This window comes from Podarcis vaucheri (genome assembly GCF_965113315.1).
Source record: "Podarcis vaucheri genome assembly, chromosome: 2".
NCBI lineage: Eukaryota > Metazoa > Chordata > Lepidosauria > Squamata > Lacertidae > Podarcis > Podarcis vaucheri.
The window spans coordinates 122,629,213-122,643,388 of NC_138760.1; the positions used below are offsets into that span (position 1 = coordinate 122,629,213).

Sequence of the window (14,176 nt, forward strand, 5' to 3'; positions counted from 1 at the left end):
TTGAAAACTATCTACAGTATCCCCCTGCTGGCCCAGGGTGAGAACTTCAGTACATAACAATTAGGTTTTCCATTCATACATACAGTGGGGAAAGAAGGTCGTTTCTTTGTTCAGGTATCTCCCTTTGTTAGAGAGGGGAGAGAGGTCTGTGGCTCTTGAGATGATGCTGGACTTCAACTCCTATCATCCCCAACTTCAACTGGGCCTATGAGGCAGATTTAGTTTCTTCAGCAGATCCTGAGGTGGGTTTTATTTCCCCACAGATAAAAGAAAGGGAGGAGGGTTTCTCCGGAAAAAGAGCCTCCTGAAAATGTGTAGAGTTCAGCTCCCGAGGCAGCGTCAAAAAAAGTCACACGTTCCCCTTCATAGTCCAGAGTTACCCGGATCCTCCTGGGCTCCTCACTCAGGGAGAGATGGGAAACAGGGGAGGTGCAGGCCAAGTACTTCCCTCCCCACTTCTCCACAGCCCAGATCCCTCCCTCAGGACAAAAGGCAAAGTTGTCCTTTCTCCTCACAGACTCCCTAGCGATCCCCAAAACCCATTCTCCCTCGCTTCCCACAGTGACTTCCCAGAAATGTCTGCCTGCTGTGAATCCCTCACATCCCAGCACACAAGGCCCGTTGCTGAACCTCTCAGGATTGTTAGGCAGGCGTGGCTTTTTGTCTCTCCTTCTCACGCTTTTCCCACCCTCGGACAGGATGAGCCTGGCATGGGCTGTGTCTGGATCCAGAGTGACATTTGCTGTTGAGGGAAGATAAGGAAAAGAGGAGAGAGGCAGAATCAGCCGAGAGTCAGAGATGGGCATCCTGATCTAATAAACCCCTCTCAAAGAAACGGGACCTCTTTGCATCACATGCAGGATTGAGACCCTCCCCCCTTCTTCCAGACGCTTATCAGAATAAATATACAGTGGTACCTCAGGTTAAGTACTTAATTCATTCCAGAGGTCCGTTCTTAACCTGAAACTGTTCTTAACCTGAAGCACCACTTTAGCTAATGGGGCCTCCTGCTGCTGCCGCGCCGCTGGAGCACAATTTCTGTTCTCATCCTGAAGCAAAGTTCTTAACCCGAGGTACTATTTCTGGGTTAGCAGAGTCTGTAACCTGAAGCGTATGTAACCCAAGTTGGCTTTTAAATCAGGATTGGGCCCCTGCTGTCAATCCAGGCATCTTCCAAGAAGCAAAACCACCCAGTAAACCTTTATTCAGCTCTAAGTGAAGGAGAAGGAGAAAGGGATTGGAAGGGGCAGGGGAGGAAGGAATTTGCCCTCATCTGACACTCTCTGTGAGAAATGGTCATTTGGGGCTTCAGGGATGTGAGGGGTGAGAGCCCCCCCCCCAGTTCAGGTAAGGAGAGAACAACCACAAAATCTTTACTGCCCTCACTAAGGTTACAGTTGGGGAGTGTGTCAGGGCAAACCCATTACAGTGTTACTTTGGTTCTCGAACTTAATCCATTCTGGGAGTCCATTTGACTCCCGAAACCATTTGAAAACCAAGGCGCGGCTTCTGATTGGCTGCAGGAGCTTCCTGCAGTCAAGCGGAAGCTGCATCAGATGTCCAGCTTCCAAAAAATGTTCGCAAACTGGAACACTTACTTCCGAGTTTGTAGTTTTCAGGAGCCAATTTGTTCAGCAGCTAAGCCGTTCAAGAACCAAGGTGCCACAGTACCTATTTCTGCTTCCGTTGGAGGTATGACTAATTCTGGCTCAAGGGTCACATTTCAATCTGGGAAAGAAGCGAAATTAAGCAACCAAGAAGATTTTCTTGCCTTGTGAACTTCTGAACTTTCCTTCCATGTTGTTTTCTTATGTGCACATTTGCTATCCTGAAGCCTGCCAAAGTCTCCCTGGGTTTGACAGTTGTTGTTTTAAAGCTCAGATATTGTACTGAAAGCACACTTGCATTTGTATTTCCGCATGCCTTGAAACAAGATGTGCCTAAACTGGATCTGCCAGTTTGTAGCTTATCTAGTGAAACTTGGCTGTGGTTGGTGCCTATTGGCTAGTGCCAGTATCATCACACACACATCCTCCTCCTCCTCCCATCCCCAGAGCAGTTTGGAAACTATTCTTCAATATTTGTATAAATAATAATCATAATTGGTAAACTGTGAACATATATGTATAAAAGCAAATGGATGATTTTGCTCTCATTACATAGCATATTTGCATACAGGGTAGAGGTGGAGCACCCAGCAAAATGTCATCCTGAATGAAACTGTGCACAGGGACAGAATGCAAAGTTGTGACTGCAAAGAGATTACAAAAAGGAGCTCAAGACATTTTATTGTGATAACTGTAATTTTAGATGCTGCTGCTCCCTGATTTTAGTTATGATGACTGTATTGAACCAAAAACGAGACACTGAAGAGCTCCAGAAACTGAGTGAATGGGCGGTAAAATGGCAAATGAAATTCAGTGAAAGTGATGCATGAAACCTTGAGCTCATAGTAAGATAGCTTGATGAAGATGTTGACCCAGTGTGCAGAAAAAGGCAATTTCCACGCTAGGTTTCAGACGGTTTTTTGTTTTACAAACAAGCAGTGTATAAATTTTATGAAGTGAAATGAAATGAAATAAATAAAATAAAATAAACCCATCCTCTGGTCATTCAATGTACATATGAAGAACTCAAATGCTGCTATAAGGCTATTAACCTATTGATGGTTCCAAAGTCTAAAGAAAAGATGATCTAACCCCCAAAGAAATACCAGTGCCCCTTCCTCCTTTGCATTTGGGTCGCCATTGGAAATTTACCTTTCTGAAACTGTAGTTTGAATAACACAGCATCTGAAGAAGAAGAAGAAATATATCAAGTTTAAACACTGCACTGCTATACCTCAATAAAGTATTGATAGAAAAGCAACACACCATATCTGTCGTATCCTTATTTCAAGTGGTAGAACAAAGAATTAACAACTTAAGAAGAAAACTGTAAAACTCAGCAATGGTAAACGAGACTTCAAAACAGGAGAATAAAAAAATCCCACATTAAATCTGATTGTCTATGAATGTTCTCCCTGAAATTGGGGTCCATAGCAGAGGGTAGCCCAAGCAATAGCAATCCTATAACAGGATGCAGGGGGGAGATGGAGGCAGCCTTAGTGGTAGGGGAAATTATTAAAGCCAGAATTGTTAAACACCATGAGAAACTAAGCTTGCTGAGGAAGGACTGGCAGAGCTCTCATTCCAAAGGAATTGTAAACAGATGCACAATAGAAGGGGAAAATCCTGCCTTAATATACAGCCTAGTGTGGGTTTTCTTTATTTGTGGCAGTCACAATTTCTTATACCCCATAATTTTTTTCTGAGGAAAATCCAATGATGGCTGGACCACCAAGAGCAGACACCCCCAAACTTGGCCCTTCAGATGTTTTGGGACTACAACTCCCATCATCCCTAGCTAAAAGGACCAGTGGTCAGGGATGATCGAAGTTGTACTCCCAAAACATCTGGAGGGCCGAGTTTGGGGATGCCTGACCACAAGTCAGGCAGCTAAAAAAGCCAATGCAGTTCTGGGCTGCATCAATAGGAGTATAGCATCTAGATCAAGGGAAGTAATAGTGCCACTGTATTCTGCTCTGGTCAGACCTCACCTGGAGTACTGTGTCCAGTTCTGGGCACCACAATTCAAGAAGGACACTGACAAACTGGAACGTGTCCAGAGGAGGGCAACCAAAATGGTCAAAGGCCTGGAAACGATGCCTTATGAGGAACGGCTAAGGGAGCTGGGCATGTTTAGCCTGGAGAAGAGGAGGTTAAGGGGTGATATGATAGCCATGTTCAAATATATAAAAGGATGTCACATAGAGGAGGGAGAAAGCTTGTTTTCTGTTGCTCCAGAGAAGCGGACACGGAGCAATGGATAGAATCATAGAATCATAGAGTTGGAGGAGACCACAAGGGCCATCGAGTCCAACCCCCTGCCAAGCAGGAAACACCATCAGAGCACTCCTGACATATGGTTGTCAAACCTCTGCTTAAAGACCTCCAAAGTAGGAGACTCCACCACACTCCTTGGCAGCAAATTCCACTGTTGAACAGCTCTTACTGTCAGGAAGTTCTTCCTAATGTTTAGGTGGATCCAAACTACAAGAAAGAAGATTCCACCTAAACATTAGGAAGAACTTCCTGACAGTAAGAGCTGTTAGACAGTGGAATTTGCTGCCAAGGAGTGTGGTGGAGTCTCCTACTTTGGAGGTCTTTAAGCAGAGGCTTGACAACCATATGTCAGGAGTGCTCTGATGGTGTTTCCTGCTTGGCAGGGGGTTGGACTCGATGGCCCTTGTGGTCTCTTCCAACTCTATGATTCTATGATTCTAAGTATGATGGTCCTACCCTTGTCTACAGCAAGAGCAAAATACAATACAGTAAGCGCCTGGCAAGCTCTATGTTGGTCTAATATAATGCTGAGCATAAACTCCTTGCAACCATTCTTCAATACCTTTGAACTGCTTTATCACGTCCTCCAGATGGAGATTCACATCACAAAATCTGGAGGCCTTCCATTTTAGCTTTAGAGGGAAAGCCAGTAGATTCTGCAGTCTCTCTCTTCTCTCATATCTGATGAAAAAGAATGTTAAACTTTCAAAGCCATAATTCCTAGTAAAGGAAAAGAAAAAAGAGGAGGAAGAAAATGGTAGAAAGCCTAGAGGGGCAGGCAGGCACAGAGGAAGAGATTTCCAGTCACTACAGACTTTATAGCCAAACACTGGAGGGCCAGAATAGCTACCCCAGGCCACATACATCTATTCAACACCATCAGGTAATATTGTAATACTCAGTTTCTCTGCCCCAACTTCACTTCATTGATTTCTACAAGGAAGCAGAACGAAATATCCTGGGTGCGATGACATCACAACGCACATGTCCTTTCTCTAGATGTCACCAGTGAAGGTGTGGAGAAGAAAAAGATGGCTGCTGTGACCTTTAATCTGAACTTGAGTGGTACATGGGGGTTTGCTGGAGTGTGACTGAACTGGTATATCTTGAGGGGAACAACTAAAACACTGGTTGCTCCAAAGAATGTAACTTTCTCCTATTGTGTGGAAGTATAGAGTAGCCACTTTCTTAGCAAGACTTGAGCAAGGTTAAAATATTTGTTTCTTGAGGCTGCTGGTATCATGGATGGACAACTTAGATTACTTTTGCTCTAGCACCAGATGGTCTCAGAGGCTGAGGTAGTTCTTCCACAGATGTACAACAAAATCAGATTTTCCAGTAGGGAAGGAATTCCAAGGAGCTCTGTGCAAGGGGTAACAGAGGAGAAACTGAGGGGCATCCTCCAGGACCCTCGCCCACAGAGACCCTGGTGTGCCTGCAAGCCTTGTTCTATCTCTCTCACAAGAGTCTTCAGTGAAAGAGTTTTAAGTATAGCAGGTGAAAAGGCCCTCATGAGAAACGGCTTCCTGCCCTCTCAGGCAAATGCTGCCACGCCGAGGCACTGGTAGTCAGGGTCTGTCATGGAAGCAGAGCAGTTCATGGGCCTTCTCCATGCCTGGCGTGGTGAAGAGTATGCCTCTGAGATGCCTATTCCTTCAGTCAGTGGCTGTTCCCAGTGTCCTTGGTTATGACACATTGCAGGTGGGGAGAAGGTGACGACGTGAGACAGGCAGGCAGCCCAGGCCAACCAGAATTAAGTCTTCCCACTGCTGAGGTGCTGGCTCAGGAAGATGGGAACCACTCACTCCAGGACCTGCTGCCTGAGGCCTTTGTTCCATTGCTCAAAACAAAATCCAACTTTGCCTTCCTGATGGCTTTTGAAGAGCAAGGCAATGAATACAACATCCAACAGGAGCCTCCAGCAATGTGTGGTTGGGGGAGGGAGGAAGCAGGGTTTTGGTCCTTATTCTTGGGTTGAGAATAGGAGTGCTACAAGTTCGAAAGAGAGGCCCCTATGTGCACCAGTGAAATGATACAGAGGGTGGAGTCCTACTGTCTCTTTGTTGGGCGCTGGAGGGCCAAGTTTTTCGTCTTCTAGACTTTCCCTAGCCTTACTGTTATGCCTACTGGTGTGGTTGCTCAAGAGCGAACAGGCAAGATCCCCACTGGTCTTTTCAAAGGCTTTATTATTGGTGCAAAAACATTTACAGTGCAGAGCGTCTCAGTTCCATGTCTTGCTCAGTCACTAGCAGAATCTGAGTATGGGCGGTCCTTAAACTTTCCCCAGCAGAGTAGTCTCTTGACCCCCAGCCGACGCCTCCCCTCTCTGCACGTAAACCTACTGCGCAGAGAGGGCGTGGCTAAAGGGGGACCTGCCTCCCCCCCCCCCCGCTTTGCTCATGCACGGTGTCTTGGCTGTCTTGCATCCTCCGAGCCCTGCATCTCCTCCCCACTAGAGGCGGGGCTTCCCTCCTCCGCAGAGGAAGTGCTGCTTCCCACAATCTTTGGAGGCTCCCTGTAACCCAGCTGCCCTTCCACCTCCCGCCTCTGAGCTGATGGCAGTTCCCTGACACTTACAGAGTGATGCTAACGGAAATGAGCAGGATCCACTCACCTCTGCAAGGTGCTTCTCACATCCTAGAGGGGGGAAGAGAAAGGAATTAACTGCACACCACAGGCCACATTATGAAACCCCTTCAGCCCTGGGATGGATGGACTCTGGCCCTCTGATGTCAGTCTGCCTATCACACACAAATGTTTATGGTTGGGGGGAGAGTGAGCCCCTTTGACTCTTACAATGTAACGGAGGTGCAGAAGCCCTTTCATGCCCAAGCTGGTGGCTGACAGGGGTGGAAAACGTTGTTTGGTGGCTGATGAGGCAGCGCTCCGGGCTCCGAGACTCCATCATGAGACATCCTTGATCTACAACTGCTTAACGCTGCAGATTCCCCTTAAATTTGGACAATCGGATCCAAGTGAAGGGGTACCCTTTTTGACAAGATGTCAACAAAACTGCAGGAGATTGATTGAATGTGGTGTGAAGGTCAAAAAGATGGATTAACTTTACTGCATGCACTTGCAAAGTTGTTTGATTAAAGGGAAAGGACAGAGCTGTGTTATTGCAAAGGTTCCCCAGGGACTACTCTGTTCTCACCCCAGACCTGTGGATAAGACTCTAGAATGGAGAATACGGGTTACAACTGGATATGAGAAAGCATAATTAAAGCTGTTGATGTACTTTGCAAAGCAAAATGAGCCTGGCAACACGAAGGACAGAAAGTGATGTGTATGATTCTGGCTGAATGGGGGGGGGGGGCGAGGAATGTATTACAAAATGTTAAAGCTTCATGGGTATAAGTTTCATTTCCCCCTCAGTACTTGGCATGCTCCATTGGCACTGCCCTGTGACAGGGTCTTTTTAGTGCTGGTTCCCTAGTTGTGGAAGGCCCTCCCTAGGGAGGTGCATCTGCCTCCTTTACTACTTGTATAGATGCAAGAGGGACATAAAGGTTTGGAGAAAGCCTCGTCCCCAAGTTGAGCCTTGTGCTGTTCATGCCACCATCTTACCTGCAGGAGTTCACTTGCTGCCTGCTGACTCTTGTCCTCCATCTCCTGGATGAGCTTTTTAAGAGAGGAGAGTTCCCTGGAGAGTCTGGCCAGCTGCTCATCCCTTCTCCCTGCAATCTCCTGCTCCACTTCTTCAATCTGATTCAGCAGGTGTACTTCTTGTTCTTCAAGAAACCGGTACAGTTTTCTGAACTTCTCCACTATCTTCTGCCTCTCAGTTTCTGTTAATTTCTGCAAGAAGCAGGAAGAAAGACAACAAGAGTCTGGAATATGGTCTCAGTCTTTACAACATCAGGAGGAGAGTTATGAAAATTCCACTGGGAGGACACTTGCTTTTTTTCAAAGACATGAAACCAATGCTAAGGGCTTATCCACATTTCCTCTAAAATTTGGGTTTTCTCTGGACATTCGCTTGAATTTAGAAGCAAGCAGCAGTTTTCACTGGGAAAGGTGTGGGGCAAGGGGGAAACTGCTTGACTCGTGCTTTCTAGGCTCAGGACAAGTGGAAGTGTGGACAAGCCCTCAGTTGCTAAGGAAGCCTTCTTCTTCAGGTTTTAAAGTAAACACAGTGGGGAGGCAGCAGGCATGAACACATTGGCTCTGCCCTATTCCTTGCCATTTCTGTTGCCATAAAAGTGTGTGGTCTAAAATTGTGCACCAAAAATTCCTCTCCTGCGGACTCCACCCACATCAGCTTCTCACGATGGGCTTTTTTAAAGCAAAAAGGCTAATTGGACAGCGTCTGAAGGACTTAGAACAACAGAGCAATCTGGCCATTATAAAGAAACTCTGTCCCTAGTATGCCTCCTCCCCCCCTTTCTCAGTTTGATTTCCTGGCACCATATTTGTATCAATTAACTACCCCAAAATACAGACGTGCCTTCACACTGGCCAGATTGGATGTGATGCCCTCTGCCGTATTTGAGGGCAGACACCAAAAGATTCCAACTGAGAAGCGACTCTGCCCCTGTGGAGATGGCAATCTGGAAACAGTGGCTCGTGTTCTCCTGTCCTGTCCCCTTTATAAAGATCTGAGGAATGAGATCATCACCCCACTCTTACTTACCATCCCAGGCCACCCATCTGCGGCCACATTGTTCTTTCTTTTATCAGATCAAAATGATCAGACAACAGCAAAGGTTGCTAGGTTTATCAAGGGTGCAATGAGATTAAGGGCAACTATCTGAACGATAATCTTGGCCATATGATTGTCCTTTTTACCCATTGTTGTATTTTTTATTGTATATATTGCTTGTTTTATGTTGCTATGGCCATTGGCTAATGCGAATAAAGTTTATCTATCTTTCTTTCTGTTGCCGTCCACCTTGTGGAAGCAATGAGCTTTTTTCTATCTATAGAGGTTCCTGGTACAGTTCTGAACTTGGCATAATTTGGTTTCTACATTGTTCAGAGAGTTTCCATAGACCTAAAACAGCCCTCACTTCACACTGGCTACTAAGCCTCTTGGGATTGCCAATCAGAAGTTCCGTGCAGCAGGGTGAGCTCCCGTTGCTCTGTCCCAGCTCCTGCCAACCTAGCAGTTCAAAAGCACACCAGTGCAAGTAGATAAATAGGTACCACTGCGGCACGAAGGTAAACGGCATTTTCGTGCGCTCTGGTTTCCATCACGGTGTCCCATTGCATCAGAAACGGTTTAGTCATGCTGGCCACATGACCCGGAAAACTATCTGTGGACAAACGCCAGCTCCCTCGGCCTGAAAGTGAGATGAGTGCCGAAACCCGATAGTCGCCTTTGACTGGACTTAACTGTCCAGGGGTCCTTTACCTTTACCTTTCTTTCATGACTAGTAAATTACTAGAAACAGAGGAGAAGCGGGGCGGATCTAGCCTGCACATCCCCAGCACTGCTCTGCTTACTTTAAAGTCTTGAGTCGACTTGAGCTTCCTAAAGATTAAAGATAGTGCACATTTAGAAAGACATTTCTTTTAGAATCAATAAGGCTAATCAGAAGGTTGCAACTAATTTATGTTCTGTGGATCTGAGCTGCCACATGGGGAAGAGATTCAGTTCAGCTTGGCTTCAAATGCAAAATTACCTCATTAGCAGTTTCTGGGGAAAAACATGCAGAGAGAAACTCCACAATCTTTTGAAATTCACATTTCTTTGAATTTTGAAATGCAGTTCTTCGGCCAAGTAATAACTACAGAAATGCACATACTAAGGTAAAGTGTGCATTAAAATGCATTTATTAAGGCATAGAAAAAGGAATAATATTATGGGAAATTGCTTTGCAAAAAATGTGTATACTAGGCAAAATTGCATACTACTACTACTACTGCTGCTATTTTCTTATACCCCACCCATCTGACTGACACTCTGTGTGGCTTCCAGAAAAAATACGGGGGGCGGGGGGAGACCACATCAAACATGAAAAGCTGCCTTCAGATGTCTACAAAAAGTTATATAATTATATAACTCTTTATAAAGCTATATATAGTTGTTTAAAACATGTTAGCAGAAATTGCACTAAGATGCTGATTGATTTTCATGAGGACTTTAAAAAAATAATAACTACTCCTAGTGACACTTACAAGGAGATCTTGGCTTTCTTTTTCCGTGTCAGCTTGATAGGCCAGAATTGTTTCTCTCTCTTTTCTCAGAATCTCCAGATGGCTGCAGATCAGTCCCTAAAGAGGAAACGAAAGCTCAGATTGTGATTGCGACTGAGAGTAGCATCTGCAAAGGCTCTTGTTGTTGTTTAGTTGTTTAGTCATGTCCGACTCTTCGTGACCCCATGGACCAGAGCACGCCAGGCACTCCTGTCTTCCACTGCCTCCCACAGTTTGGTTAAACTCATGCTGGTAGCTTCGAGAACACTGTCCAACCATCTCGTCCTCTGTCGTCTTTTCCAGGGAGTCTTCTCTTCTCTTCTCATGAGGTGGCCAAAGTATTGGAGCCTCAGCTTCACGATCTGTCCTTCCAGTGAGCACTCAGGGCTGATTTCCTTAAGAATGGAGAGTTTTGAGCTTCTTGCATTCCATGGGACTCTCAAGAGTCTCCTCCAGCACCATAAAAGCACACTTTTTAATGAGAACTAAGAACTGTGTCTCCTCACCCTGATCTAACCCCTGATCCCCAGTTGTAGCTATGTTGTGGAGAAAAGGTTTTCATTTGAAGGGTCAGAAGTAAATACAGCAGTGACTCTCCAGTGTGGTAGAGTATTTGCTTCTGAATACTGGAAACCTCAGGAGGGGGCAGTGCTGTTGTGCTCAGGTCCCACCTAATGGCTTCCCAGAAGGGTTACCTGGCTGTCTGACCACTGTGATAAGAGGATGGTGGTCTAGATGGGCCTTTGACCCGACCCAGCCTGGCTCTTCTTATATTATGGTGCTTGATCTGGAAGGATATGAAACTTGAGGTTTCGGAGGTTTCATCCAGCATGTGTTAGCTTTTGGAAAGTCCCGGATCAAATGCCAATGGCCTCACTGCTAATCATAATGAGATTGTTTACTAACACATCTGCATCCAGCATATCGTTTTGTGTTTTTAAGAAATTTGAGTGCTGTCTTCTCTCCGCGCCAGCTGGTGGCTGGTATCCGACTATTTAGGAGCATATTTTTCTTTCTTTCTTTTTTAAAAACATTGTCACCTAGTGTAGGGATGATCGCGGAGTGGGGAGTGGGGTCCGGAGGGAGCACACTCCCCACCCGAAGGCAGCCTCAGCCTGCCTGCACGCGTGACCTTGGGGTGCGGAGCACACACACCCCTCACAGACAAAGCCATGGCTGTCTGAACATTGTTGCCACTGTCTAACCTTTTGTGGTCTCAGTAGTCTGCGGTGTCCTGTCTGTAACCTTTGTCTCTGAGACCTTTTGTCTCCTTCGTCATACACTGTGCAAGGGGAAAATGACACGGTGGAAACAGGTGCCAAAATAACTTTGTACCACCCCACGATTCAAAAATTGAAAGGATTGCATTACTAAGTGTCAAGATAATTTCCTACCTTGTATTCCTGGACAGCCTCTTCATCAAGCACCACAGTGTGCGATTTGTGTTCTGGGGATCGTTCACAAGACACACAAACCAATTTTTCATCTTCTTTGCAGAACAGTTCAAGGTACTTCTTGTGTTTCACACACATATCCTTTCCCCCTTTATTTAACTGCAGGAGTTTAATTTTTTCTACTATACTTGCCAGCTGCCAATTGGGGCGGAAACTCCCTCTCTGCATTTGGGCTCTGCAGATGGGACACTCCAAGTACCCCATAGCCTGTTCTTCCCGTATCTTGCAATAATTGGTGACGCAGCCCTGACAATAGTTGTGTCCACAGTCCAACGTCACTGGATCTGTGAGGTAGTCCTTGCAGATGGGACACAAGGCGTCCTGGTCCATGTCTACGGATGGTGGTGCTGAGGCCATAGTGGGTGAAGAGTTTGCGGCTTTGTTGATAGAAAGGGAAGCTGTAATATGACAAAGTAAAGAGAAGCAGCTTGAGCAGGGCAGAAACCTGCAAAAACCACTGGGCAATAAAGATTTCCAAATCTCTCTTGTGGGAGTGAGTGTGGCTCACTGGGACTGAAATAAGAATATTGAGAGGTCCCTTCAAGGGGTTCAGCTTCTAAAGGAAGACTGGACCTTCGGAGAGAGCGTACCTTTAAGGCTCAATCTGGCTGGAAAATGAACAGAGACCAGACCAAGATATACAAAAGCAAAACGTCTATAAGCCTGATCTTTATTAAAGCTGTTGCAACAGGGTGCTCCCCCACACGCAGGAGAGAGGAGGAGGACCCAGGACAAAGGTGTGCAAGCCCTTATATAGACTTTGAAATTGCCTACCCTGTAGCTCAAGACCACCCCCAGAAAGATCATACATACATCACAGAAGGGGTGTAGCCCAAGACCACCCTTTGCCTAACACTCAAATGGCGCTAATATATGTCGGATTTGTTTGTTTTCTGAAAACGTCCCTATACAGTCTCAAGCAAAGTGCACGATGCTGGCACTCTAAACTCACTGTGAAAGCAGAGAGCAACTGAAAAACCAAGGAACAGGAAACCAGTAACTTCACATCCGTCTCCTGTCTTCCGTGATACTTCCAACAGCCTGGGATCTCTGGAATACAAAACAAGTCTTGTGACTCCAAAGCACTGCACAGTGGCACAAACAGAATCTAACAATATAGGCACCAGTCAAGCCTCTCAGAAAACTGCCAGGGTGCTGGAAGCATCTGTGGAGGAAGTGATTTTCATCAAGACTGCTGGAGAGGGAAAGGAAAGGGTTGGTCCCAGCGAACATTGTACCAACCCTGACCAGTATTTCCTAGCATGAGACATTTTTAGCATCCTGTCTAGCCTGGCCCTTTGCTTCAAACAGAGACTGGGGTCCAATTGTAAAATACTCACCCCTCAACTAGCCGTCTCTTGTGAACACGGATCTGGGTTGATGAACAAGAGGTTCTGAAGTTTTTGCTTCCTCCTGGTCACTCCTTCCTGTTCCCACGCACTTTATTTCTGAGGGGACACAGGTTATTTTATGTTACAGATGTAACCACAACTAGAGTTTACACTCCGCTCCTGGATGAGCTTGATTTCCGTCACTGTTGGGGCCATTCATTTTCAGAAAACTGTCTTCCTGAGTTTCTTCATGCAAGATGACACTGGCTGGGAAGCTGGATTGTTCACACAGGTGCAAAGATCAGACAGCAAAGTCATGGACGTTCGCAGCGCTTTATGTGAGTGCGAGTAAGAAAGAGTTTTGGTTTTGATCTGCTGAGAGGATACAAGCGGATCTTCCGCTGTGGGGATCCACAGCAGCCTCTGTAAATAGCAACCATTAAGCAAAATGACAGGCAATAAAGCAATCTGCTTAGACAACTGTGTGTTGCTCATCAATCCAGACTCAGGTCCGATTGCCTCACTCTTAGCTGCAAACTGTATTTCACCTCTGCTCAAAATCTGGTCAGAAGTGTGCCAGGAAAATCTGTTTATGGCAGCCTTCACGCCATAAACGCCAACAGTCACCCCGCAGGATGGTGTGTCCTGTAAGTGTAACACCCATTTCCTCTCTGCCCTTTCAGCTGCAGGTCTGACAGGGTGGGTGAGAATGCAAACACACTTCATGCTTCCCTTTTTCTCTTTTTCAAAGCACATTTTTCAAAGCACAAATTTTACAAAGCCCAGCTTTGGTGAAAGCTTCTCTTTGTCAGTAAGGAGAAATGAGACAGAAAATCTCTGTTAATAGATCTATATTAGGTGAGGTGACTGCCTTTGGTGGCAGGATCCATGGGGCAGCAAATCTGGCCTCCAAGGAATGCATGATTGCGGTACATCCTTGGAAGTCGGATCTGGTACCTCCTCGACAGCCCCCCCATCCCAGTGCCTCCTCTGCAGCGGCCTCTCAGTGAACAGGAGAGGCTGCTGATCTCCTCCCAACCCAAGGCAGGAAATGAGGAGGGGTTTCCTGGGGTCTGGTCCTGGCTGGTGTGATTCAGAGCAGGCCCACTCCCAACATGTTAAGTTGGATGCAGCCATTTCCCACAATTTAATCTAGAAATGTACTGACCTTGGACTGCAGAGCAATGGCATCCACCATGAATTCATTGCAAATGAGAGGAAGTGATGCTTCCCCTTTTCTGTTTCTGTTTTTTTTTGCAAAATAGTTTCGATTTTGGACACTGTTTTTCTCCTCCCCCATTTCCTTTCTATTGCTCCCAAGATTGCCTTTGGTGGTTGAGTTGCGCTGGCTCTCCTTGTGTCACTCGCT

General features: G+C 46.1%; 1 protein-coding gene across 1 annotated transcript; it reads right to left on the bottom strand.

Annotated features, from left to right (window-relative positions):
* Positions 1–65: 65 nt before the first annotated feature.
* Positions 66–14,028, bottom strand: LOC309524866 (tripartite motif-containing protein 10-like). Its single transcript, XM_082210014.1, has 9 exons — positions 13,976–14,028; positions 12,429–12,526; positions 11,417–11,874; positions 10,005–10,100; positions 7,452–7,682; positions 6,499–6,521; positions 4,447–4,604; positions 2,760–2,792; positions 66–742 (listed from the first exon to the last, which is right to left on the bottom strand). Exons 1-9 carry the CDS (start codon positions 14,011–14,013, stop codon positions 228–230), a joined length of 1,650 nt encoding a protein of 549 aa, XP_082066140.1. The 5' UTR covers positions 14,014–14,028; the 3' UTR covers positions 66–227.
* Between the last annotated feature and the right edge of the window lie 148 nt (positions 14,029–14,176).